The sequence below is a fragment of the Monodon monoceros genome, unplaced genomic scaffold, assembly GCF_005190385.1.
Source record: "Monodon monoceros isolate NGI ecotype Baffin Bay Population unplaced genomic scaffold, NGI_Narwhal_1 Super_Scaffold_3, whole genome shotgun sequence".
In the NCBI taxonomy this organism is placed as follows: Eukaryota; Metazoa; Chordata; class Mammalia; order Artiodactyla; family Monodontidae; genus Monodon; species Monodon monoceros.
In genome coordinates, this window is record NW_021703780.1 from 2,005,160 (window position 1) to 2,028,278 (window position 23,119).

General features: G+C 55.0%; 1 protein-coding gene across 1 annotated transcript in view; it reads right to left on the reverse strand.

The window, feature by feature from the left end:
* Positions 1–3,485: 3,485 nt before the first annotated feature.
* The window catches only part of GMDS (GDP-mannose 4,6-dehydratase), a 476,281-nt gene continuing 456,647 nt past the window's right edge, over positions 3,486–23,119 (reverse strand). Inside the window, exons 10-11 of the mRNA XM_029242638.1 lie at positions 3,977–4,045; positions 3,486–3,791 (exon numbers count right to left, since the gene is read on the reverse strand). Of these exons, the coding sequence (XP_029098471.1) occupies positions 3,729–3,791; positions 3,977–4,045 (132 nt within the window). The 3' untranslated portion in view covers positions 3,486–3,728. The remainder of the gene's footprint in view (positions 3,792–3,976; positions 4,046–23,119) is intronic.

Sequence of the window (23,119 nt, forward strand, 5' to 3'; positions counted from 1 at the left end):
CTCGCGCGCCCTGGGCGCACCGGCGCCTGGGAGAGGCCGGGGCTGAGCCGTGTGGGACTTTCTGCTTCTTAACGGCAGCTCTCTGTCAAATCTTAGACCGCGCTCGGGCTCAGGGCGCTGGGACACGTGCGCGGGGTCCCGCTGCCAGGGCTGGGGGAGGGGCGCGCGGCCGGCGCATGCGCGCGCTTGGTCTCCCTACGGTCCTTGTCCTGGGATCCGGGGCCCTCGGTACGGCCGCGGCTCGGAGGCGGTGGGTGGGTGGCGGAGCCCGGGTCCCCGCATACGCGTCGGGGCTCCTCCTAGCAGTGGCTTCCGCGCCGGGAGCCCCAGTCCCCGAATCTAGAGATCAAAGGGGGCGTCCGCTGCGTGCGACCCCTGACCCTGGAGGCAGGGCGGGAACCAGGGTCTGGGGTCAGGCCGCGGTCGTCGGCCTCCCAGCTGGGACGCTCCAGCGGAGGAAAAGGGTGAGGGTGGGTGGTGCTCGGAACGGGGCCTGCGGATGGCCTCCTGCGGCCGGTGGGACAACCCGTCGCGGGCCTCGGGGGTGGGGCAGCGGTGGCCTCGCGGGCCGCGACCCGAAATGGCTGGAGAGGCATTCGCGGGCTAATCGCGGTGGCACAGCCCCCGGGTGTGCGCGGGCGGCCTGGCCTCGGGACAGCGGGGCAGCGGCGCCAGTCCCTGGGGAAGGGGACACTGAACGGTGGGGTAGGGCCCAGAGCGGCTGTGTGGCCCGGCTGTCGCTGCTGTGCGTGAAAAATTAAAGCTCGCCATTTTTGGAGAGGTGTGGGGTGGCATGTTGGGGCGTGGAGATGTTTGAAAGAGCCGTGTCCACACACACACGATTTTTGGGTAAATCTCCCGGCTCCTCCACCCCCATCCCCCCAACGCCATCCACGGACCCGCCCGGCTGCGGGTTGTGAAAAACAGACGACTTGTGAACTTGGACTTACTGGCATACATCTTAAAACTGAGAGTACCCGGCTGGGATTCCCAGTACACACAAGGTGCCTGGGGTGCTTTGAGGCTAATTTTCTTGGGGCTTCAGAAGTTTTTTGTAAACAGTGTATCTATGGCTATTTTGAAACGAAATTTTGAGGTGTTGCCTCCTGCAATGAGCTTTAATAACGAAGGTCTCATTCCCCAGCAGCCGACCAGCCAACCAACCAACCGGCGTTTCTGTGCATTTTGGGGGTTGGTGTCGGTACAGGCGATTAAGGGAGACTGAGAGGAACCTGCAGCAGTGTCTGTACTGGCTTCCTGGCGCAGTCACAGACCTGGAATCCAGTTTCCGAAGGCGCCGTCTTGCGTGGAGGTTACCCTCAAAGCACTTTAGCCCTTCCCTCAAAGGTCGGCAGCCGGTGCTGCCCATGTTCGCCCCTGCAAGCTGTAGAGGTGTGTCAGGTTTTCAGGGCTGGGCCCCAGTCTCTCCTCCAACAGAGGCAGCACACAGCCCACCGCCGCCCGCCAGGCAGGTGTGACACAGGCTGCGGCCCCCGCTGCCCAGGTACCCACGCGCCATGCTGCTCACGTAGGGCACGGGCGTGGGGCCTCACTGCTTTGCTCTCATATTTGAGTGTAAAGTTTCACTTTCTTAGCTTTTACTTAAAAAAAAATCAAGGTGGAAGATATGTTATCACATCTAAAATGAACAAAGCTGGCAGAGCAGGGAAAAAGGGCAAAATAAGTTCGCTGAAATTGAAGTGAGATTTAAGGTAGAAGAAACACTTTAGTAAGAATTGTCTTCAAGGATGTCCAAATGAAATTCACAGCCCAGAAAGCAAGCAGAGAAATAAGCAAATCTGTTCTCTTTTCCTCCTTTTAAGCACACACACAGGGAGGCCAGGAAGCCAAATTACCCCTCACCCCACCATCGGAGGTGCAGGAATAGAGAAGGTTGCAACCAAAAATACTTCTTGTGTCCTTCAGACCGGCTGCTCCAGGCCATTCTGAGAATAACTTAACACCAAGGCACCACTGGAGCCCCATTAACCCCCTGCCTGGGCCCTCTCCAGTCCTCACTGAGGAGCCTTTGGGTGACAAGCCACGGAGCACCGGAGCCCGGGTGTGGGACGAAGTTGGGGGCTCAGGGGGGTCAGAGGAAGAGGAGGAGGGGTGCCTTCCATCGGGTCAGGGCTAAGGGGAATGTGAGTGTGTTTATTTGTGAGCCTTGTGTGTTTGTGACGGCGGGCTTGCGTTGTGTCTCCAAGTGTCTGTGAGTGACGCTGTGTAAGATGGCATGCTTGTAGGTGTGTATTTGTATTTGTAAGTGTTTGCATGTATGTGAATCTGTGTGTGATTGTGTGTATGTGAGTGTGTGTGTGCCCACCAGCCCCCAGCCCTGGAGGCCCCGCCTTCCAGGGACCATCTGTTTCCAATTAGCAGCATCACGATTGGGAGAAGGCCTGTCCTGGGGCAGCTCCCGAGCCCCGGGTGGGCCAGCTCAGGCCCCCAGTTCTGCTCCATCGGAGCCCAGGCCGCCCCGGCCAGCGTGCTTGCACAGCAACTGGGGCAGCCACACACAGAGCCCTCTTTCCTGCCACCGGCCGCTGGAGCCTGGGTCCCCCCAGATCACAGACCTGCCCGCGAAGACATTCAGAAATAGTTCAGCTGTACTCACACAGGCATGTGCAAAGGCTGGAATTCCATTCGCTGTGGAGTTCTATTTTATTTTCCTTGGAGGGGGAGTGAGGGGGAGAGGAGTCCTGACCTAATTTGTTCTGGGGCGAAATATGGCATTTCACGCAGAGGTTTCCACCTGTACACAAACCCTTGCCTAATGCTGGTGGATTCCACACGCGTGTGTCCACCTGCCTGAACCTGCACAGATATGCCCTACACGGCTCGGGAGCACACGCGGTTAAAGCCAGGCCCCCAAATGCTGCTCTCAATGAAACCGGATTTCTAATTAACCTGATGCAGTTCATGTGCACGCTATCTAGCATGTATGAGGCACTTAATATAAACTGGTTGAATGACTAAATCAAAATGAGATTTAAAAAGTGATCTACTACTGAGAAGAGGTTGGAAATAAGTAGTGTGTGTAAGATTCTAGACCACAAGCAAAGGCATGGGCTCAGAGACCTCTGGGTGACCCAGGGGCCTGGCATGGAATGTTCCAGCAATATTTGCCCTCCTTCAAGTTTTTTTCTAACGACCTCTCCCTGTTTCTCAAGACTTCTTTTGAGATGGTGGGAGCCCTCTGGGTTCTAACTATAGTCGCAGAGACCAGAGCTGGTGTGAACGCCGCCTTTCTGCAGGACCTGGGCTTCCAGATCGGCTGCATAGAGCGGCTTACCGTGACCAGGTGGGGAAAGCAAGGTCCGGGGCAGAGGCTCGGGAGGACGCTCCGGCCAGGCCGGGCTCAGGCCTGGCCGCAGCTCTCTCAGAAGGAAGCTATTTCGCTCCAAGGCAGGGACTGGGGTATTTTGGTTCTGGGGTCCTTATAGAGCTGCTTTTGTAACTTGGAGACAATATGCACAAGGACTGTGTTGATGCAGGTTAAGAAAGGATATTTTTAATAAGAAAAGAAAAAAAACCACCTGAAAGCCCCACAATTTCAGCTGTCCAGCCACATAATTTCAAGTCAAGTGAGTATGTGATTAAAACGTCTTGATTACCAAAACGGGTCAGAGGAGGCCTGGACAAAAGTCGAGTGGGCGCCGCCGGAGCCCATCCCGGCTGCTGCAAACTTCGGCCGCCCGGGCGCGGGCGCGGGCACCGCTGGGCGCTCAGGCGTTGGGGTTGGTACTCATGAGCTCCACGTCGGCGTCCACCATCTCCCTCACCAGCTCCTGCGGGGAGGACGCGAGCGCTGGTGAGACGGGAGCGTCTGGCCCCCTCCCGGGGCGCCCCCTCCACCGCGGCGCCTGCAGCGGCCGGCGCACCCTCCCCCGCCCTCCTCGCCGTCCTGCCCGGGGCGCTTCCCCACCGCGTCCCCTCCCCGGCCCGGACCGGAGCGGCCGGGAGACGCACTCACATCAAAGGCGACCCGGGGCTTCCAGCTGAGCTTCTGCTTGGCTTTGGTGCAGTCTCCCTGCAGAAAGTCCTGCGGGGCGGGCACGGAGCACACGGGCGGGCGGTCGGCCGGCGGCGGGGAACAGGCTCCCGGGTCCCCCGCGGCCCCGCGAGGGCGGCGTCTCGGGACCCAACGCTGGGCCCGGGGTCCCTGCCCGCCGCCGCCACCGAGTCCCGCCGGCCTCAGTGACCACCTTTTCCGCCTCGTGTTGTCAGGGACGCCGCCCCGAGAGCCGTGTCGGATTCGCGCTCGTCTCACGGGAGCGGAGAGGGGGATGCGCCCTCCGCCCCTCCCCTACGGTGCGCCCCCCACCCCGCTCCCATCCTCCCCCCCCGTCTCTCCCCCTCCCCTCCCAGGCGCCCCTCTCTCGCTCCAGCGCAGCCCCGCGCCCTGCACACCCGCGCGCGCGGGAAGAGGCGCGTCTCTCCGAGCGACCCGTCCTTGCTGACCAGGCGCTGCCAGCCCTCGGCTGTCTGCTTCGTCCGTTCTCCCCCTTCCTCAGAAATGCTGATCTGGACCCCGTCACCCCACCCCCCGCGAAGGAGCGGCCCCGGCACTCGCACTCGGGGCTCCTCTGCCCCCGCAGCCCCTGCCCCGCCGCCCGGCTCCGACGGCAGGGCCCATGTGCTCACTCGTGAGTTTCTCATCCCAGCTGACAGGACCTTATCAAAATATAAAAACACATAAAAAAGGACGAGATGACTCAAGTAGTAGCCGCTAGGCCTCCCAGCGCAGGGAGGGAGCTGCAAACCGCCAAGGCCTCCCGGTTTCCCTCCATTGAAGAGACTTCCTGGGAAGGAAACCAGAAGAGCGTCAAGTATTGCCGCATCCCAGCCCTGCTGCTAGAACAGGTCCTGAGGACGCACGGATGCGAGCAAGAGGGATGAGAATTTCAAGATGATTCCAAACAGAAAGGGAGAAGCGAAGGAGGAAGGAAAGAAAGAAAGGAAAGAAAAAGACTTTGAAATAGACCATGTTGGGGCTAAGATGAACAGTTAGCCCCTCCAGATGCAAACGTGTTCCTCCAGCGGTACACGAGACAGGAGCCCTCAAACGGAAGCCAGTGAAGGCTGCCTGGACACAGGCAGGACCCTGCACACCACACATACCCCAGGAAGACGCTATCTCAGCCACACGGAATATTGAAGAACAGCCTAAAAACCACGGCAACAAGGAAAGTAACACACTCAAGCTGTAACTGAAGGCTTCTGCCCCACGTCCTCCCCAGGCTCCCGGAAGGTGGACTGAGGTGGCAAAGGCGCAGGGGCGGGCAGGACCCACTCTGCCCACCCGGCCCCGGCCCAGCCCCCGGCTCACGTCCGCTAAGGCGTCTGGATCCACTTCTGCACCGTTTGCCTGAAATCTGCTCCAACACGGCCCATCAGGCTGCTCTCCTCCACCACCCAGCCTCACACTTTAGGCTGGAGTAAATCAAGTTCCCAAAGGCACTGCGTTTTGCTGAAGGGCTGGCTTCCTCTCCAGCATTAATAATAGTCAAACAAGTTATTTCTGCTGGCCTTAGAAATCCATATGCAGAGTCTTCAGGAAGAGTAAGATGCAAATATTACTAATTAGCAGTTGAACACAGTGCTACATGGAGCTGGAAATACAAGTGGAAAAACAAATGAATTTAGTTCTCTCTCCTTTCCCTAAATAAACTTGTGCAGACTTCAAAGATACCTCTGTTCAACTCTGAGAGTCACACAAAGATATGCATTCTTTTTCCCCAGAGGGAGCTGTGAAACGTGGCACGAGGAAGCAACAGGGCCCCTCAGTTCCACAGCGGTCACGGTCACGGTCACGGCTGGAAGGAGCAGGGCCGCTGTTCCCTTCCCACACCTGCCGTGAGGTCACCGGTTCTGCAGAGGGTGTGAGCCGGGCTCTAAACTCCTGGTTAGCAGAACCTGAAGAACCGGTGCCATTTCAAATGGCCTCAGCAGGCTTGGAAAGGGTGCTTTTGCATTGTAACTTGGTTTCCTGTATTTTTCTACAAGCAGTTCTTAATCTAAAAACAAGTAGGGAACTATAATTAAGGAAGAAGAAAGATGGCTTTCAAAAGCTCAGAAACAGACGTTGCTACTGTGCAAGGATTTCATTGAAACCAGAGATGCACCAGTGAAACTTCCCAGTGTAGTTCTGAGCACAACTCCTATATTCCAGCTGAGCAGCTACCTTTCACCTTCTACCGAGGCTCTGTCTCCCTCAAATTTGATTACACCGAGAGATCTTGTGAAGGAAAAGGATGAGGTTCCATTAAAACGAAACGGTGGCTCTGAACGCCAGCTGCTCTAAGCTGACGTCCAGCCCAGGCCCTGGGCTTGTGCCCCAATCCACGTGTAGGAAAGACGAAGGACGTCCCAGCTTGTCTTACCCTTAACCCCTCCCGAAGGGCTTTCGTATCCCTCCGCAGTGTGTCCTTTAGGGAAACGGTTTGGGATGCAGCAGTGGAGGTGCACGTGGCTGGCCTGCGGGGGAAGGAGGCCAGGAGCTGTGCTTCCCGTCACTCTTCACAAACCCTCTCCACTAGGGTGTGATCAGCTCCGAGGACGGGCGAGGAAGACGTTCATCTGTTTTGTTCTTTTCTTCTCTTCTGACCGTTCAGTTCCTTCTTTATTTATAGGCTTAAAGCCTCGGTTTGACAACAGGGGCCAAAGCTGAATGAAAGTGATGATTTTATGCACAGTTTCCCAAACGCACGTCGTGCACTGGGTGGTCTGGACCTTTCCTTTAAAAGAGAGACGAGAAAGCCCTGGGGCAAATATGAAGCATTTCTACGTGAAGGTGACGTTTCCCAGAGATGACTCTGGCTCCTGGTGTCCTCCCCGTTTCCACAGGTGTTCCTTAGGTGAGTTTCACCCTGTGATTTATTCTTGTCAGATTCGATTAGGGTTAGCTGAGCATTTTACAGCAGCAAAGCAGCACGAGCAGGGAAGACGTGTGTGTCCAGATGCCCTGGCCCTTCATGGTCCGAGGGCTCCAGGGCGCCTGCTGACTCGGGTGGCCTTTAGGGCTTGCCCAGCCAGGAGCCCTGAAGCCCGGGTGCCGGTGGTCAGGGTGGCAACCCCCGCAGGTAGGAAGGCGTGTTTTGCTGCAGTAATTTTTCCGGCTTTCCCGGCTTCTGTTCTTGTTATAGTGAAGTGATAAAGGGCCAGACCAGGTCCTGGAAAAGTCATTAGGCCAGTTCCTGCGCCCACAGTAGTTAACGCAAAACCCAGGGAAGCAGGGCCCATGCTGTGTCACTGTCTTACACGCTCACTACAGTCTCCTGGGCACCGTTTCACCCTCATCAGGATAAACAGCACACCTTTAACACACCGGGTTGGATCTCCTCCCTTCCCCCAATCTTACTTTCCTTTGGTCATTATTTAGCACATTAAATTCCTTTGATACTCAGCCACTTTCCTGAAAATCACTGTGGTAAAAGCTGTTAAGCAGATTCTGTCACATTTCTTTTCAAAATTCATAGTCTCATTTCTTTTTCTCACTCTTTCACTGAGGTTACATTAGGAAATATTTAATTTTTTTTGCCACGCTGCACGGCTTACAGAATCTTAGTTCCCTGACCAGGGATTGAACCCTCACCCTCGGCAATGAAAGTGCGGAGTCCTAACCACTGGACCGCCAGAGAATTCCCAGGAAAATGTTAATACTAATATTAACATTAATATTAATTTCAAGTGATGTGTAAGTCTCGCAAAGGGCACCTGTTTAGGTGGAGAAGCATTCTGGGAGCGTGAGCTCTTTTGGCAGGACGTTGTTATACTTCTAAAGTGCACATACTGAAAGATCTGCACTCGAGTGACGTCAGTAAGGAGAAGGGCACAGACAAGCAGGACGACAGAAGCCCTGCTTAATTCAAGGATTTAAGGCTCGGATTGTGAGCGCTGCTGCATGTTCATCGCTTTCCTCCCACTTTTCTTAAAAAAGCCAAATTGAGGAATAGCTGAGCTTCCAAGGGAATAAAAGAATGCCAGTGAATTTGGTTCCTGATGTCACTTGATGCTAATGCCTTCCTCTTGGGGGAAATGCTCCTTTTTAGAAAGACAGAACTGCTAACAACAACAACACAGTCGATGGGAAAACCTGTAAAGCTGCACGGACCGTCCCAGTCACGGGTGGAGATGCGCAGCTGACAGTCGGTAAGAACGGGAAAAAACAAAGTCTGGATGTTCCCCCAGAAAGTCTGCAGTAGAGTCTGTCTCTGTCGGGCAGGTTAAACTCTTCATGTTCACGTTGATGTCCTTTGACTGAAACCTTCCCAAAGAGGCAGCGAGCCCAGAGCAGTGCGCACCGCGGCAGCCTGAGTCAGGGCGCCCGGCACGGCCCCTCCCCTCGCCTGTGCACATCAGCACCAGGGAAGCTGAAGCCCGGCCTCTCGTCTAATGACAGGGGCGATAAGAGACAAGAAGAAAACGGCCGTCTGGTCTGCTCAGGAAGCGGCCTCAGAGGGGCTGTCTGTCAGCGGGGCTGCCGTCGGGGAGAACAATGCTGGGCTCTCCCTCGGGGAAATGCAGTCCGTCAGCACCGGCTCCACTGGCCACTGACCGTGGAGATAAAGTGGCAGAGGGACCAGAGTAAGCAGCCCGTGCCAGGAGGCCGGGATGCGGGCAGAACAGGCGCACTGTGCCCCGGATGCCGGCACCTCTGCCAGTGGCCTCGCGACGTGCTGTCCTGGCCCCAGGGGGGTGGAGGTGCCCGAAGGGATCTCCAGGATGCTTCCCCGCCCCCCCCCCGTCCCCACTGATCCCATGTTTCTGGGCTGGGGACCACTCACTTCCAATTGGTAGAATTTGTCATTTGGAACCAGCTGCTACTAAGAGCTACCAAACCAAGGGGGGAGAAACAATCCGCCTCCGAGCGTGCCCCAGACACGGATGAAGTCTATCCGGCACAGCAGAGCTTTCTGAAAAAGTGAATGAGAACACTGTCTTCCTTAGGTGTCCACTTGGAAATCTGTAAATAAAGCCTATGGTGGTTAAAAAAAAAAGGATTCACTTTATAAAGGGAGAACCCAATTAACGGCATTTATGGTGCAGCCTACATAGAGACGCGTCTTTTTCATTTGTATTTCGAAAGTATGATGAGCAGAAAAGGACAAACGTAGTTAGGGAAAAGGGAAGAAATACAGACACAATTATACAGGGAAATACAGGACGAAACACACCAAGTTCCTTTTAAATAGAGCTTTAAAAATATCCTGGAAAAAGTCCTTTCAGGCAGACGTGCTCAGGAGGAGTGGAGATGAAGACAGGGCGCGCTCCCGCATGGAGCGGGCACGTGCCCCACACCCAGGCCGGCTTCTGTCCCTGGCCGTCAGCCCCAGGCTCCCGTCCCCGTTCCCGGGACAGAGAAGCAGGCCCCGGGGACGCCCCAGCCTGTGTACCGGCCAGCCCCTGGGCCTCCGGGGCCTGTCCGGCTCACCCAGGCTCAGCCCGAGTGGACTGGGCGGAGGAAAGTGTTTCTCGAAGCTGCCCCAGGACGTTTGGGGGCTGTGGATGCACAGGTGGGTGCGTCATGGGTTGCGCTAAATAAAGTAAGCCAATAAGGCTTGGGGGTGCAGCCTCGCAGCACACAGACTTCCGAGGTTCCACCTTCCTGCATCTGGCCTGCATGTAGAGCAACCGCAGAGCTCACTTCTCTGTTCGCTTTATTCCCTGATCTGCGGGGCTCATGGGAGCATCGGCCCAGGGGAAGCTCGATTAAGTCCTGTAACTGGAGCCTCCGGATTCTGATTCCTTCCCTGATGGTCACTCTGACCGGCTGATGCGGGGCTGACTTGCAGTGGCAACGCAGGGCCGGTTAATGAAAGGGAGATAAGATTGTTGGCGACCTCAGCATCCCAGGCTTCAAAGCCAGCACCGTCTTTGTCGGAAATCACTGGTCACTGTTAATAACTGGATCTAGGGTGTAAATATTACCCAGGCTAGTAGGAGGTGACACAAACCCCGCGGAAAGGAGATAAAGCTCCTTTAAGTGGACCGATTAAAGAGGGTTGTCACACAGTTGGCTGGTGGCCCTCTGGAGCACAAGGCCGGGCCGCTCTTCCTTTGCCACTTAGTACTTTCTACCCTCCAAGCACTGCACATACATCAGCTCATTAAACCTCCAGACAATCAAAATGCAACTCAAGAGATCCTGTATCTGCTTCAGGTGGCCTCTTTCCTAGGGATGAAAGCACCTGTGGGGCGAAGGCGCGGCTCCGTGTTCACTCACCTATAGCCTGACGCCCCCTCACCCGGGGGGCCGACTCAGGCCACCCGTGACCGCCACACGCACAAGGGGAAGGCGATTTCCTTTCTAGCTGTTAGATTACTCGGCCCCTTAGAAATCTGCCCACACCCTCACCCCTGCCTTTGAACATTAGTACTAAAGAGTATTGTAAGTAATATGGATGCTTCTACAACACGGATGGGATATTTTTTCCTTTGGGGTTTTTCTCAGCTTGTATAGTACATGAGGTTACTCAAACTCAAGAAACCACACTTCAATAATCAATCCATCCATCCATCCAACCATCTTTCCTCCCTCCCTTCCTTTTCCCCAACCAAAGCAGAAATGACGTGGCGGTCATTCAAACATACATTCCCTCAGTAACAACTTTTTTTTTTGCGGTACGCAGGCCTCTCACTGCTGTGGCCTCTCCCGTTGTGGAGCACAGGCTCCGGACGTGCAGGCTCAGTGGCCATGGCTCACGGGCCCAGCCGCTCCACGGCACGTGGGATCGTCCCGGACCGGGGCACGAACCCGCGTCGCCTGCATCGGCAGGCGGACTCCCAACCACTGCGCCACCAGGGAAGCCCCCCTCAGTAACTTCTTAAGGCGTGCTAAGGCTAACCAGGCCACTGACAGCATCCAAATTCTTGCTTTTTGGTTGTTTCTCTGGGGAGTTTCGTATTTGAGGAAAAATTAAGACGACTGCTATGACGTTTGTTAGTAAGGTTTTTGAGAGACATGGGGAAAGATGAGTATGAAGACGGATCTTTAGGTTTCCTACAATTCTGTTTGTCCATTCATTTGGTTTCCTGTCAGTAGCGGGTTTACCAGGCTGTGGCGTAGCTACACTGCCCGGTCACCGGGTGTATTTGCTTTTCTATCTCTGTAAGAGAGACAGAATCCCGTTCCCGAACACGGCTATAAAGATACTTAAATCAAACAACTTGACGAACGTCACAAAGCCATCTAGTGGCCGCGCGCTGGACCAGAAGCCAGCACTCACAACGCCCAGTAGGACAAGCCCTCCCCAGAAAGCAGTGTAACAACACGCTTTGTGGACATTCATTTGAGTGGCAAAGAGGCCTCTGACGAATGAAGACTAAACCAAGTGGAAACATCAACGCGTTCCAGTGCTGGGTGACAAGACGGGCAGAGCAGAGGGACACTTATGGTCCAGCGTGCGTGAGGCTTCTAGACCCGGCAAGCTAACTGAAGGTGGGGGAAACGAGATCGTTGGTTACAAGCGAAAGGGGTCGACAGGGAAGGTGCTGCAGGACCCTGGGTGGGGGGGGCCTTACACGGAGGGTGTGTCCGGTACGTGAGGGTGTGCATTTGTCAAAGCGGGCTCAGATCTGCGCGTTTCACCACACACATTTCATCTCAATAACAGAAGCTCCTTAGACGCTGACAGCACAGACACCACTGGGAGACCTGGCTTCATCTGTGGCTCAACCACTGAGCTGTGTGGCCTTGGGGGAGTTCTCAGTGCTTCTGAGCCTCACGTTTTAAATCTGTGAAATGGGGAAACACGGCCCTCCAGGCAAGGTTGCTGTGAGGATTCACGGTTACACGTGGAAAGCAGCCGGCTCCATTTCTAGTTCATCGTGACAACAGGCTGGCTAGTGTTGCTTTTATCACCAAGGTGGAGGGAAAGCGATTCTTTTCATATTTTATAGTAACATCAAGGATGAAAATGTAATCTTCTAAAGCGGGCTGTCTTACAGTTTTTCTTTGATAGGTATGTCGCTTTTACCTCGCCCCCTAACCTAACTTCTGTTTCTAGATCATTTTCTGAATAATGCTAACAGACTTGGTATTCTGTTTTTCCACAATTACTGTAACCATTTCACATGCTCTTGACTGCTGTCAAACCTTTACAGCCTTAGGCTCTGGGGAAGCAGCCCTGGACTAGACAAGGCCTTGTCATGAGCTTCTGTTTCAGCAGGAGGAACAGTGCAGAGGACAGGAGACGTGAACAAGCCCGTCTCAGCCACAGGGAGCTCAGGGCAGAAAGCTGACAGAGAGGGAGCTTGAAAAACAGGGGCAGGCCCTTTTTGAAGCGGTGACTTTTATTTGACTGATGAGAAAAAGCGTCACGTGAAGCTTTGGGGTAGCAGGGTCTTTCGGGGATGGAGGGAAGGCCGCTGAGTCTGGACAGGGTGACAAGGTGGTTGGAGCCCAGAGGAGCTTGGCGATCACACTGGCCCCCGGGGTAATTCCCATCACGGGACCCAGGACCTTCGCAGCAAAGCCACGTTGTCACACTTTATTCTGTAGTCACTGATGGTCCCTTAGAGCACCTGCAGCCCGTGGGCCGCAGCTATAAACTGGCCACCTCAGCCTGATGTAGTTTGAAAGTCTGATTTTCTGACGCCAATGTAATTTTTGAAAGCAAGTGTGGGATTGACTTCTAGCTCCGTGTTTTACAAGGATGGGTGAGTTATTTTTGCCCGGAATGCTCCAACTCTCACACACAATCCCCTTCCCTCCTAAAGATCTGCCACTTCGTTGTGCTTGGGTCACTCAGCCTGGAAACATCTGGCCGCTCTTGAAGGGATGAGGTCTGGGCACCCGCCCTTGAGAGGCAGGACCGTGCCCAGCGGGCCTGCAGGACACAGTGCCCACGGGGCCTCCCGGGGCGGAGGGCAGGGCCTGGTGCTGCGCCAGTGCTTGCTGTGTGTGCAAGGAAGGGCTGACCCTCTTCTGGTCCAGCAAGGACACCGCGGACCTCCTGAGGGCTGCCTGCCCTTCGTCTCCTCCTGCAAGAGTGGGTCCCTGCCGGTGTTGGGCGCAGCTCGAGCTCCCCTGCGGCCACGGCCCCTCTTCTGCCCCATAAGGTCTCGAGAGGGTGGGACACAGCACCTAAACCTGCTTGAGTTTAATTTTTTTTTTTTTTTTTACGAAATTCTGTGTGTGCGTGTGTGTGCGCGTGTGTGCGCGTGTGTGTGCGACACCTGCCGAGAAAGAACCTGCTTTACTTTTAAGACTTGTGGACCTTATCAGCCTCCGACTGAGTCCAGAGTCTGGCTTTGCTTGGAGCCCCGCGAGGCTTTGAGCACGGGCTCGGCTGGGTGTCTCCGACCTCACTGTGGCCGCCGAGCAGGGTGAGAGCGGCTAGAGACCAGGGGAGGCCAGGGGATGGTGGCCACGCAGGTGGCGGTGAACGGTGGCGGCCGGGACCAGGCGTAGCGGTGAGGACGCAGGAAGCGGGGCCCACTTTGGAGGAGGCAGAGGACTGGCCAGGGGACAGAGCTGTGGGAGAGCATTCACGGAGAACGCCGGGACTGGTGCCCCAGCGAGAACCTCTTCGCGGCGTTCGGAGACTCGTGGGAACTGAGCGGGGCCAGCAAAGTACAAGAGTCACATTTTATCACGACCCCTCGGCCGTTAGACGTTGTTCTCTTTTCAGGGAAACTCTCGTTTTCATGATTATGAGACAGAGACCCTCCAAAGGATTCCTTCTGTAGAATTACCTGTGGCCTCCTCTGTCATTCCGTGGACACACTGTCTTGTTTTGAATCTTGATTTGATGCCAAGCCTCTCAGTGGAGGAAGTCTGGTGAAGCCCGTGTGGGAGGGAGGCCCCTCAGCTCCATCCACGCCCCCACAGCGGGCAGCCTGGCCGTGCCTGACCAAGCAGGGAAAGGGTTAAGCCAGCCACGTCCACGGTGTCCTGCCGACACGACCCCTTCAGCCTGCGGCCGCTGCACAAGAAAGCACAGGGCCCTTTCACATGACATCAGAAAGGCCTGATTTATCGCCAGCCACCAAACAACTAGAAAATCATAACATCCTTTCAGGAAAATGCAGTGGAAAATAATCAAGCTGACCTGATGGAAGCTTTGGAGGGGACTCCAAGTGCGATAGGCCGCCCAGCAGCCCTTGGCAGGTGCTGTGCTTGTGGCCAGAGCGGCCGACGCCATGGAGGCTGGGGTCCGAGCCGTGCGCTGCCCATGACCGAGAGTGGCTTCCGTGTCCACAGACACAGCAAGAGCTTGGGTCACACTCTGCCAGCTCGGCTGAGGTGACAGTCCAGCGCGCGCGAAAGTCTGGAAATGACAGCTGCACACAGACATGAGGAGTTACTGGCCACAGAAATGTAGGCACCACCCCGCGCCACGTGACCCCCACCGGCTCCTTCCCAGGATGCTGCCCTTCATTCCGTGTCATGTTTGCAGACTGTGTGCCCGTCTGAGATGCGTCATCATCCTTAACAAACCAGGGGCCAAGAGACGACGCAGAGGAGACACTGGAAGCGCCCCGGGAAGTGCAGGGCTGGCCGCCTCCTGCCACCAGGAGCTGGTCCAGGGACGTCACGCCTCTGAGCGGTGCCTCGTGCTCAGTAATTGGATGAAAACACCGGGCAGGAGCGCGGCTTCTCCGACGGGCATGACGTGTCTGCAGACAAACACCGGAAAGGGGCCGAGGCCGACGAGAGCCTCAGGTGGTTCTAGGACTGCGGCCACAGCAATTCCACACGGCCCGCTGGCACCAACAGGGGCCCACCTAGGCGAGGAGACGCCAACTCTGAAGGCCCCGGGCCTCTGGGGTGAGGGGGAACCCACAAGGCAAGTCTGGGGAGGAAGCTGGGCCGGAGCGCAGCCCTGGACTCGGTTCAGAGCGACTTTCACTTGGTTTTGCTGCTTCCCCTCAGGTGTGCAGCGTGGACTCTTTGCAGGATCACAGGCGCACTGAGCAGATGCCCAGAGAAGGAGGCTGGGGCTCTGTGCGGCCCCGCGAAGGGGAGAGGCCCCGGGCGGGAGGTGCTCAGCCCGGCCCCAACCTGTCAGCCTGCAGAGGGGCCTCTGGGCACCTGGGGCCGCCCTGGCCCGATGGCCACCCACCCCGGCCCGAGCCCCCAGGGCCTGCAGCGAATGGGGGTGCCGTGGAGGTGGACGGGGCAGAGAAAGGCCAGCCAAAGCCGGCCCTGTGCCCGGTTCTGGGACCGGAGCCCCCCTCTGTGAAGGAGGCGGTGGTGGGACAGGAGTCTCAAGGCCCCGTCCGAGCCCCTGCTCACGCCCCAGGGACGGCCGGCGCCCACCCGGTACTACGGGCCACCCTGCACCTCCTCGCTGCAGCTCTCCCTGTGAACGGTGGCCTCGGCGGAGCGCCGAGCTCTGCCCTGGAGTGGAGCCGCGCGAGCGGCAGGGGATGTGGCGCGAGGGCAGCGGCCCGGCCCCCGGCCCGGCGAGCTCCACGCAGGGGCCGCGCGCGCGGGCTGACCGCGCTGGGGCGGGAACCGGGCTCCAAAGGGCCCCCAGGAGAGCACCCTGGACGCCGGGGAGCCCGTCCAGCACAGCCGGCTCGGCCCGGCGCCAGCTGCCCCGACTGCAGCACGGGTGCTCGGGGACCGCGTCGCGCCCGGCCACTGCGGCCACACGTGGGCATTTACCCCAGGGCCCCTGTGCCCCCCCCCGGAGCCCCCATCCACCACAGCACAACCTCTCGGGCTCAGTCTAGCAGAGTCCCGTTCCGCAGACCAGGAGACAGGCTTGGTCACAAAGTTAGTGAGTGGGGGTCGGGGGCGAGCTTCCGACTCTGACTGCTTTGCTCCCCAACCCTTGATCGCAACCCTCAATCGAGTGAAAGTCCCACGGGGTCAGGAACAGGATCTCGGCCACAGGCTGGACTGCGCAGTGCATGGCGGGGGCTCCCCGGACACAGGCCTCCCCACCCCGAGGTCTCCTGCGTGGCTCTGCTTTTCTCCGTCGGGGTCCCTGCAGCCAACCCGAAGTCTGTCAGGACTCTACCGTCCGCCCCCAGGGCGTGAGCGCCCAGACGGCCAGCATGCAGCAGGCACTCAGCAAGGATCTGTTTCATGGGTCAGGAATGCTTACAGCCAAGGTCAGTACTTTCCCCCATTTCCCCCAAGAAACACACCTGCCCCCCTCCCCACTGCGTTGTCACGATCACCCCTGCCGCCCCCGGCTTAAAGTCATGGCGACTGTGACTGCCTCTTCCGCCCACATGTTTCTTCCCCAAACCTCTCCCAGAACTTCGAGCTCGGGTCCTCCTTTCTCAGCCCTCAGGCCACGCGCACTTGTGTGACGATGGCCCTCCAGGGACCCGCCCCGCTCCAGGGCCTCCTCTCCCTGGGGTGCTGCCCCTCCCCCCAGACAGAAATCTCCGTTGTTTGCCAAGCCATTCCTTCTTAGAAGGCCCGGCTCTCCACGTGGACCTACCCCGACACCTGTCCCCCAAGGACACGCACCCTCCCAGAGCGCCCCATCCAAAGTGCTGCATCCTGGAAGCACAGGGGTTGGGCACCTGTCGCGCCCCCCAGGGAAAGGGACTCTGTCTCGTCTCTTCCGACCCGATCACAGCCCGGTATGGGTGCTGCTCACAGCGACTGCGCAAGACAGAGCCGCTGAAAGAGTGACTGGGCTCCGTGTTTTAAGCTCTCTCACCCCATCTGATGGGAAAGGGCCTGGAGCTCTGTAATGTGGGCGATGCTTTAGCGTAGCCTCTGTTTTCAGGATTTCCCTGGACTGCTCTTTAGAAGTGACAACGTAAGCAGTGTGGTTATTCCGGGGAGAAGAGGATCGGGGGAGCCGTTTTAGGTGGAATTCCACGTCTCTGACATGTCTGCACATTTCAGCGTCCACCCCGACCGGAAGAAAACCTTCCTCTGCAATGCGGTGCTTCTGAGTCGCTTACATATTTCAAGCTGCCTACGGAGTGGCATTCAGCAACGTGGGAGGTTCCGTGGGTTATTTATGTGACTGTTGAGGGCTGCTCCATGATGTAGGGCTTACGTTCACAGCTAGCAACACAATGTTACTGATTGTACACGGCAAAAGCCTAGAACAAGCATCTGTGTGGCTAAACCCGTATTCCTCGCTATTCCAGCGAAGAGCAGCTTTGAACACATGCTACGAGTTTACAGTTGAATTCTCCTCTCTTCCTTTATCGCCTCCTAATGAAAAGGCAGAGTTGTTTTGCATGGAGAATCGGCAGGTCTTTTAGTTTCGCAATACCTTAATTCATGGGTAGTCGAGCTAATCACCACTCCCAAATGATGAAACATCGAAACCATGAACAATTTGACATGAAAGCGTTTTCGTAAAGTAGCTGCATTTTACGTGTCTATGCGTAGAGATACTGTGGAAATTGCTGGCGGTTGCCTGTGTGTTGAATTTTCCTGCTGGCCCTGATGGAGACCTTGCTGATAAAGGACCTGAAATATGAACAGTCTTCTCAGAGCTCTTCTCTGAATTTACTGCTCTAAATTTCCAGCTATAAGGGCTGTAAAGGCAACACTCTACAAAATCAGAAATAAAGATGTCATACGCTTAATTTTAAGGCATCCTCTTAAAATGCAGAAATGTAAATACAATTCTTATTTTGCTTCAAGTGTTGACTTATAATACTGTCTACGAAATACCATTCATATGCCAGGTTTCAGGTTTTGCCACAGGGCTGAGCCTCCCGGTGTGGGAGGTGTGCACCCTTCAACCCTCGGGGTCCTGACCCGGAGTGGGCCTGTGACGGCCCCTCAGGAGTAGGTGTAGGAGGAAAGGAGTCTGCTGCTCCGTGGGGCTTGAACTGTCATATGACTCACCTCAGCCCAGGTCCCAAGGATGCATCGTTGGCTTCTTAACGGACGGGAGAACTCAGTCTCAGAGGTCAATTCAGGGGTTAGAATAGCTGACAATTCTCAGTCTCTAAATTTAACAATTACGCGCCCAACATGGAACCCGGTGGGACACTGTGCACGCAGCCTCCCATGGAACATGGTCAATAACACTTTTCAGTTTTCTTAATAACACAGCCCTTCAGCTGATTCCCAGAGGAATGAGATGCTGTCACTGCACCTGTAACACGAAAGCGCGTCGCACAAGGTGCAGATGTAACCAACACAGAAGTTCCTGCCTCAGTGACCACACTTCCCTGGTGCACGGCCAAAGGGCATCTCTTCCTTTGGCCTCATCCCTGCCCGGTCTCAGACAAAGGCCACTTACCCGGGTGATTCTCCCCAACCACCTCTTCTTGAAAAGTTTACTGCATCCTCCTCTATAAAGACATTTTCACGTTGTTTCAAAGATACCCCTTAGATACCATGGTCCTAACGGCCCTTGAAGAAAATAGTTCTAACGTGTCTTGTTTCTTTGCACGGGTGACTAACTTTCATAAGAGTTTTCCAAGCTCATCTTTCAGAGAGACCTAAAGCACAGAATGGCCTTTCCGGCTTGTCTCCTGGCCTGTGACCCTGACCCTCACCTTATGGAAAGGGCCCTGCTGTCTGGACCCTTCCCCGCCCCCTGCCCAGCAACGGCTCCCGTGGCCCCAGCGTCCACGGGGCTGCAGGGCGGCTCTGAGGCTGCAGCCTCTGCCCCACGGGCCGGCTCACTCTGCGGACACTGGTGTCACCCACATCGGGACCACACTCGCAGTACCGAGGGCGCTAACCATGGCCGTGGCCCCTCGCCCAGCACAGGCACGAAGGCCGGACCCCACTCTGGCTCCTCAGGTCTCCTCTGCGGCACTCAAGCGTCCCGCCCGTGCCGAGGACAGCACCAGCGACACACGCTCATCTCTCTCTTTAAACGGAAGAGGCTCCTTGAGGCGCTGGCCCTCCCGAGTGTCCGCCCAGTGGCGCCCAGGACACGGGCGACGTGAGCCCGGCATCGCGACCAGGCGGAGGCAGGAATACTCAGGGGACTCTGGCCACTTTCTGTTGCATTTTAATTACCAAGTAGGATAAAAAGTACATCCAGAGGGGAAAAGCCCTCTTAACTCATTGTCTCTTGACTGTTTTAAAGAACTGCGAGAGTCTTGTTACACTGGAAAAAAAAAAAAAAAAAAAGGAACACACGAACAGAACAGAAAAATGCCCCACGGCTGTGCCGTGCCCTCAGGGGCAGGCCCAGCTGCACCGCCTGGGCAGGGCCAGGTCAGCAGGCGGGGCTGGGAGCCACTTGCCTGGGCCCCTCGTGGATGCAATCCAGGCTTGGCCCGGCAGGGCACGGTCCCCTCAGAGCGGCATCTGAATAGTTCTGGCCGTGCTGGGTTCCACCACCTTCCACAGCGCTCACGCCCCTAGATCTGGCCAGGCAGGGAGCCTGCCCCAGCACGTAGGCAGCGGCCCACACTCACCCCTGGCCTGTTCCCGCCGCGTCTGAGCTCACACCTGTCCTGCAGGTCAGGGCGCTCGGTGACAGGTTCAGGAGACCGGGCCGACGGAGGCCCCTGAGCACCGTGCGCCACCCTCACACCCACGTAGCCCCGGGGGGCACTTCCAGTCCTTGCAGTGGAGGGACCAAAAAGGGAAAGAGACGTTCTCCTGAGATTCTCCGGGAGCTCAATCCCTGGTTCCTGGGTCACCAAGGCTCTAACTATGCCGTGTGCACAACTGCTTTAAGTGCAAGGACCGACCTGGGCACCTGGGGCCACAGACTACAGCACACTGGGGTCTCACCCGAGGTCACCCATCCCCCATCTCTGACCTTGCAGAGCATGGACACAGACGTGGACCCTTAGTCAGGGTCACACGGGCGTGACTGTCAGCGTCCACATTTCCGGGGACTGGTTTTTAGCGGGCAGCCCTGCTCTGCCTCACGAAGCCGGGGCTGCAGGGGGGCACTGAGTGAGATACGGTGTCAGGAAGTCTGCAGACCTGGCCACCTGGTAACGACAGTGTCCATCCTTCTCCCCATCCTACACACGTCACTGCACAAATGCCCTTTCTCCCAAGCACACATCAGCGAAACCCTGGGCTCTACCACCTCACGCTCACCTGCTGTCCTCCGCACGAGACTTGTTACGTTCTCCTTGCTGACGGCGTCCCAGAGCCCAGAAACGTCTGTCAGCTCAGACACCACTGAGGGCCTCCTTCTGTCCACATTCCACTGCTTGTCCTTGCCCTGCATGTTGAATGTGCACAGGCTCACGCTCACACACACACACACACACACACACGTGCGTGCATGTGCTGCCCTGGCCTTCTCCCCACACTTGGCCAGGTCACTGGTTCCGGCTAAGCATCCCCTCGACCTCTCGGGCTTGTGTGTCTTACCCTGCAGCCTTCCAGTCCATCTCCGGTCATCCAGGTCACAAACCCACTGAGTTCTTGGCTCCCCTGCCTCTCCTGTGCCTTCAGGTGGGTCTCCCGGGGGCCCTAGTGCTAGTCAGATGTGGTTTCCTCCTCTGACGCTCAAGGCATCACCCCGATGCCCTCAACTGGTGTCAGTTCTCATCTCTGTTCTGACTCATTCATATAATTTGCTTATTATTCAGGTTGGACTGTAGTCCACTCTAGGAAAAAAGATTAATTTTTCCTTTTCTCCATGATCAAAGATGGTGCTGTGTTTACAACGGGACTTCAAAAACAAGTGCAGGGATTCCGTGGTGGCACAGTAGTTAAGAATCCACCTGCCAATGCGGGGACACAGGTTCAAGCCCTGGTCTGGGAAGATCCCACATGCCGCGGAGCAACTAAGCCCGTGCACCACAACTACTGAACCTGAGCTCTAGAGCTCACGAGCCACAACTACTGAGCCCACGAGCCACAACACTGAAGCCCGTGTGCCTAGAGCCTGTGCTCAACAAGAGAAGCCACCGCAATGAGAAGCCCGCGCACCGCAATGAAGAGTAGCCCCCCCTCGCCACAACTAGAGAAAGCCCGCGCGCAGCAACGAAGACCCAACGCAGCCAAAAAAATAAATAAATAAAAATTTAAAATATATTAAAAAAAAAACAAGTGCAATATATACATATCTATGGAAAGACATCCCATGTTCATGGATTGGAAGAGTTAATGTGCTAAGAGGACAATGCTACCCAAAGTCATCTACACACTCAGTGCAACCCCTATTAAAACTCCAGTAGATTTTTTTTTCTTTGCAGAAATAAGAATCCATCCTAAAATTCATATGAAATCTCAAGGGCCTGGGAATAGATGACAGAATCTTAAAAAAGAAAAAGTTGGAAAAAGTTTGAAATCACTTCCTGATTTCAAAACCTATTACTAAAGCTATGATAGTCAAAGCTGTGTGTTTCTGGCATAAAGACAGATGAATAAACCAACGGGATAGAACACAGATCCCAGAAATAAACCCTTGTATATATGGTCAAAAGATAAAATTGCTAGAAGAAAACATGAGGGAAAAGTTTTATGACATTGGATCTGGCAATAATTTCTTGATATGTCACCAGAAACACAAGCAATAAAATTAATAATAGATAAACTGGACTACATCAAAAACTAAAACTTCTGTATATCAAAGGACACATGAACAGGGTGAAAATACAACCTACTGAATGCGAGAAAATACGTGAAAACGATATATCTGATAAGGGATTAATATCCAGAATAAAGAACTCCCAAAACTTAATATCAATAAAACAAACATCCTGATTGAAAAATGGACAAAGGACTTGAATAGACGTTTCTTCAAAGAAGACATAAAAATAGGCAATAAGCAAATGAAAAGGTGCTCAACATTGCTAACAAATATGGAAACACAGATCAAAACCACAACAAGATACCACTTCACACCCATTCGGATGGTTACTTTAAAAAAAATAAACAGCAAACGACAAGAGTTGGCGAGGATGTGGGGAAACTGGAACCCTTGCACCCTGTTGGTGGCAACGTAAAACGGTGCAGTCAGTATGGAGAACAGTATGGAGACTCCTTGAAAAACACAGAATTAATATATGATCCAGCAACTCTACTTCTGGGTACCTACCCAAAAGAATTGAAAGCAAGGTCTCGAACAGACATTTGGACAGCCATGTTCTCAGCAGCATTATTCACAATAGGCAAAAGGTGGAAGCAACCCAAGTGTCCATGACAGACGATGGATGAACAAAACATGGTCCACACACAAAAGGAAAAATATTACATGATTCCACCCACATGAGGTCCCTCAGGGAATCAGATTCATAGAGACAGAAAGTAGGAGGGTGGGCCCAGGGACTGGGGGAGGGGAGTGAGGAATTATTGTTTAATGGAGACAGGGTTTCGGTTTTGAGACAGTAAAGAGTTCTAGAGAGGATGGAGAGGACGGTTGTACAACACTGTGAATGTAGTTAATGCCACTGACCTGTACACCTGAAAATGGTTAACGCGGCAAATTTAATGTATATTTTACCACAATAAAAAACTCCATGAGTACTCAACTTGAAAATAAATACATCACTTCTCTACTGAACCACTAACTCTCCTTTATCTTTGGACAGGTGTCACACCAGAGCCAGTTCTCTAGGTGGTATCTGAGCCTTAATTTCTGTGTGCTTAGCATCCAGTACAGTGCTGTTTACACAAGACTCAACACACTGGATTTAGAAAAAGCAGCAGGGACGAATACAAGGATTCTGCTTATTCTTTCAAATTTCTAAAGCTGTGACTCATCCAACTATTTCATGTTCAACTGACATATATAGGTCTCTTTTCTTTTCTTTTTTTTTTTTTTTGCATTATGCGGGCCTCTCACTGTTGTGGCCTCTCCCGTTGCGGAGCACAGGCTCCGGACGCGCAGGCTCAGCGGCCATGGCTCACGGGCCCAGCTGCTCCGCGGCATGTGGGATCTTCCCGGACTGGGGCACGAACCCGCGTCCCCTGCATCGGCAGGTGGACTCTCAACCACTGCACCACCAGGGAAGCCCTATAGGTATCCTTTTTAAGTGAAGAATTTTCCCACTTAAGTAAAATATTTACATTATTATTATTTAAGGTTGAAAGCCCTTAACATTTTAAATACAAAACTAGACAGAAGAGTAAAATGATATCCGTTTATATGGCCCGAGAGCTTTCTGTCTGGCCATGTGTATAAGGTCTCGGTGAACTACAATTCTGGAGTCAGGGTCACATTTTCATGTCCAGCCACGGGTTCCCTGGTGAGGGAGCAATCTGTCCAATCACGATCACAGCCACCAGGGCGGTTTGGAG